This window comes from Harpegnathos saltator, unplaced genomic scaffold, assembly GCF_003227715.2.
Source record: "Harpegnathos saltator strain DR-91 unplaced genomic scaffold, Hsal_v8.6 scaffold553, whole genome shotgun sequence".
NCBI lineage: Eukaryota > Metazoa > Arthropoda > Insecta > Hymenoptera > Formicidae > Harpegnathos > Harpegnathos saltator.
The window spans coordinates 169,703-174,196 of NW_020230375.1; the positions used below are offsets into that span (position 1 = coordinate 169,703).

At 34.6% G+C, this 4,494-nt stretch overlaps 1 protein-coding gene across 1 annotated transcript; it reads right to left on the reverse strand.

Moving 5' to 3' along the window:
- Positions 1-2,156: 2,156 nt before the first annotated feature.
- LOC112589592 (uncharacterized) lies at positions 2,157-2,926 on the reverse strand. The gene is made up of 3 exons (XM_025303490.1): positions 2,922-2,926; positions 2,729-2,813; positions 2,157-2,648 (listed from the first exon to the last, which is right to left on the reverse strand). The coding sequence occupies exons 1-3, from the start codon at positions 2,924-2,926 to the stop codon at positions 2,289-2,291; spliced, it is 450 nt and encodes a 149-aa protein (XP_025159275.1). The 3' UTR covers positions 2,157-2,288.
- Positions 2,927-4,494: the final 1,568 nt, after the last annotated feature.

The window sequence follows — 4,494 nt, forward strand, 5'->3', positions numbered from 1 at the left end:
GTTATTTTCGCTGCTGCTCTACGCCGTTTCATTGTATACCTTTCTTACTAACTCGTACACTGTTGGCTCTTTTCTTTAGACCGTTTTTTCTCGAAAACGAAGAAGTCTTGCGTCGTATGCTATTACCATAAGTTATTAGTAGTCAAGTACTATTAGCTCCGTAAGTTTCGTTCCAAACCGTTTCCCGGTTGATACGTCCTCCCCTTGTAAGATACATTCGAATTGGACTATCTATATCTGTACCTACGTAGATATAAAACATAATATCTTAATGGTTTTTCAGATATATTTTCAGATACATTTTCACGTATTTTTGTATTCACGTATTCACATATTTTGTCTATAATGGAAAAAAAATATGTTTCTTTTTTATTTGCCTATGCAGAGATCCTCAAGTAAAAGATACAATTCGTGTGTTCTGGCATGTCGCCGTATGAAATTTGCCCACACGCACATTGAAATAGCAAAAATGCTAAATAATGTTCATCAACAATTTGAATTATCTGTTCATGAAATTGTAGGAACAGTCACGGATGATGTCTTAAATTTTGGAAAAGCATTTCGTATATTTTCATTTGATAACGACGAAATTGAAGAAAAGCCAGAATATTTTCAAAACGACGAAATTGTTATATCTGTATTTGTACTTCTAAGTAATATTGACGACGATTTAGAAGAATTTTCTTTGCCAACACAATACAAACATGTATCACACACATTGAATTTAATTACAACTACAAATTCATGTGTAGTTCTATTTAATAACAAATACAAAAAAATTATACAGGGTGTTAGAAAAGTCTGGAAACGGTCAAATATATCGAAAACAACACGTTTCTGAGAAAAATGTTTTCAACCACAGTTATAGGGTTTTAAAAGTTGTATTGAATGATCACATTCGTTTGACCTTGAATGGAAGGGTCAAGGCGAGATCAAAGTCAACATAATTTTTTTAAACGGAATACTCCATTTTTTATCACACAGTGTTAAAGATGATAGCGAGACGTTTCCAAAACACTACTTGATGATCTATTTCTGTTGAGAATTGTCTGTTATGAGCTTTAGAATTTACGATGCCGCCAACATTAGTATCCAGGATGTACCGCGTGGAGGTTGCATGGTCGAACTTTACACCCCTGTGTGTGTGTGTGTGTATGTATGTGTGTGTGTGTGTGTGTGCGTGCGTGCGTGCGTGATTGAGTGCGTGCGTGCGTGCGTGCGTGCGTGCGTGCGTGCGAGCGTGCGTGTGTGTGTGCGTGTGCGTGTGTGCGTGTGCGTGTCAGCAGAGATAAGGACCCCATGGTTCGTCACTCCCACAGTATTTATTAGGTTGTTGCAGATGAAATGGCCATTTTTTAATTCTTAATTTAAATCTTTATTCGACACTTTATATACATCTCGTTAATCGAAATAGTCTCTCTCCACCTCAATACATTTCCCCCAACGTGATACAAGCGCATCAATGCCTTTCACGTAGAAATTAGAAGAGTGAGGTACAAGAAATTCGTTGAACGCATTTTTCACGTCGCTTTCTGTTTGGAATACCTTTTCACTTAAAAAGTTATCCAGATGCTTAAACAAATAGTAATCAGTTGGAGGAAGGTCAGGAGAATAAGGAGGATGAGGGAGAACTTCGCATTTGTATTCTGTTAATGCTTTTACAGTTTTTTTTGCAATATGCGGTCTAGCATTATCATGGAGCAATAACATGCCGCATCTATTTTATAACAAACCCTGTAGAAATCTGATGCATGAGCACGTGCCGAAACGGTATTGGATTTTAGCTGGTTGGTCTCTCTAAACGCGACCCAGTCGATTGTTACCGACGTGTGATAAGAGGAAGGACGTGCCACTATTCTTGTCTTATCTTGCTGCTCCTATGTCTCGCCTAGAGTCCCTATAAGGTAGAGTCTGGCCAAGTACGTGTTACTTTTCATTGGTCGAAGCAAAGTTTGTAAAAACATAGAGGCACCAATAGAAAGTGTTGCGGGAAGCAGGATAAGTATGAAACTGAAGGAAATAAGATACTTGCGACAAATATGTATTTCTCGATTTCATACAATATAAAATTCAACAAAACAAAACAAACACATACATTGTACATAAACATATTAACAGTTTGTATCATTAAGTAACAACAGAATGCATAACCATTGTTTTACTGTTATATGTTGGTTTTACCAGTCGGCCTTTTAGACACGCAATTTTCATCCGAAATGCAATAAAGCGTTTCATAATTTTCACATTTAATTTATGACAATTTTTCAGGCTTACACAAGAAATATGTTTCATTTTTTCCATAAAAAGATAATTAAATTACATTTAGAATTGCTTACATGAGAAAGATATTGTCTAATTATAAATTCCATGTCCATAAAATATTCAAAAACATCTTGGGTTACAAAAAATAATGTGTTATTCCGGTAACATTTGAGATGAACAAAGTTTGCGTATTTAACATTTGCGTTATATTTAGTTGAACCTGCCGAATTTAAACAAGTTGTGCATATTGCACTTTTGCCTTTAGCAATACTATGAACTATATATCCAGCTACATTATACAATACGTTTAACTCTATGTTATTAAAATAGTCACATTCATTATCTATCTTCGAAGATGCCCTGGCATTTGCAACATGTGTATCTACCTGCAAGTAGAAATTTCATTAGTAATTTATACAAGTAAATATTTGACTTTAAGATAATAGGCGAGACAAAATATACTTACATTGCACGCAGGTATATTATTAAAAATTGTTGGCACCGCGTTGTACTTCAGTTTGCGCTTCCATCCATGCGAGGTTTTTCCCACATGTCATCAGCAAAATGTGCCTATACATAAATGGAGCAAGAATTATTTGTTTCTAATAGGAATATTTTATAACAAATAGTATTTTCTCATAAGAAATAAGATAACTTACCTCATATAAACCATTTTTTCGCACAATTCCAATCTTGTTTGCCGATATTTGCAATCCATATTGCTCTTCTACTAGGTTCTGCGGGAAGGGAGTACATAGAAAAACCTTTCTGATAATTTTTGCATTCTGGGACGCAACAGGATGGCATGTTGAAATCTGCAAATTCATATTTTATAGTATTATTTAACAAGATTCTTTTTCAGAGGTCCTGCTAAAATGTTAGGTTACAATGACCATTTTTTAACCACTTTATTTTATATAATGTTATACTTTTTTATTATTATTTTGCTTTATTTTTAAATTATTGAATAATTGTACTTTATTGCTTACTTTTAGTATCAATTTGCTGCCAAACAACGTACTGCACGATACATAAACAGCACATATTTATACCACTGTCGCCATGTTTTTACAAAACTAGACTCATTGGCCAGACTACCTTATAGGGACTCTAGTTTCGCCGTGCGCTGGCAATAGTTGCTTGTTCGACTAGGCCGCGCTGTCTGGGTCCGAACATTTGCAATGTTCGTTCAATATTACCTTGGCACGCACTCACTCGTCAGATTTCTGCATGGTGTCCGGTAATTAGCTGCCAACCCGAAGTATGAAGGTAGATTGGATTAAACTGAAAAGAATAGTAAAGTACAATTTTGCGGGATTTGTAATAATTATCGAGTTCTTAATGACAATAATCTGAGGAGTGGGCGCGCGTCGACATAAATGATTAGAGGAGCGTCGCAGCCGCTCAGGCGACAGCGCCCAGTCGATCCAGAAACTATTGCCGGTGCACGGCGAGGGAAAGAACAACGCGCCGCTATTCGTGTTTTATCTTGCCGCACTTATGTTTCGCCGCACGCCGCACAGTGGGCAAAAAGACTCATTTTTTGGACAAAAATCTACCGACTGTGCAATTTTCAACCGATTTCAAAACTTTTTTTTTTTAATTACTCATGAAACATTGCTCTACAACGTAGTGCTGCGGCATTAATGAAAAAAAAGCTGAAATTCAAAATGGCGGATAGAAAATGAGTGACGAAGGTATTGAATTCCTGTCGAATGATACTTTTCTCTTATAATATTAAATATATTTATACTGAAATTGTTTTTTGGGTAGCTAAATATGAATTTGAGATCAAACTTAAAATTAAAAAATCAAAATAACATTTATTATATAAGTAAAAAATGTCGAAACTTTACAAGATTTATTGGATTTACAAAAAAAGAGTATTATGCACTTCGCACATAATTATTTAAAAATTTTTCATATTTTAATATTAAATTTGTACAAAATAGCAGAATTTTGTTATATTGCTTTATAATTGCGTAGATAATAAAACAATATTTAAGCCCTTATACCACGTCAAGATATAGGCCATTATAAGGATACTAGTTTTTTTGGTTTCGTTTTTATTTTTTATTTTTCTCTATTTTTAAATGTTTTTGTTTATTTTAAATGCTTTATATTATATTTATTTGAATTCTTTTCTACTTACATGTAATAGGTTAATATTTTTATGTTTTAAACACAAATTTGTGCGCCGAACACGTACACACACACCACGCACGCACGCAC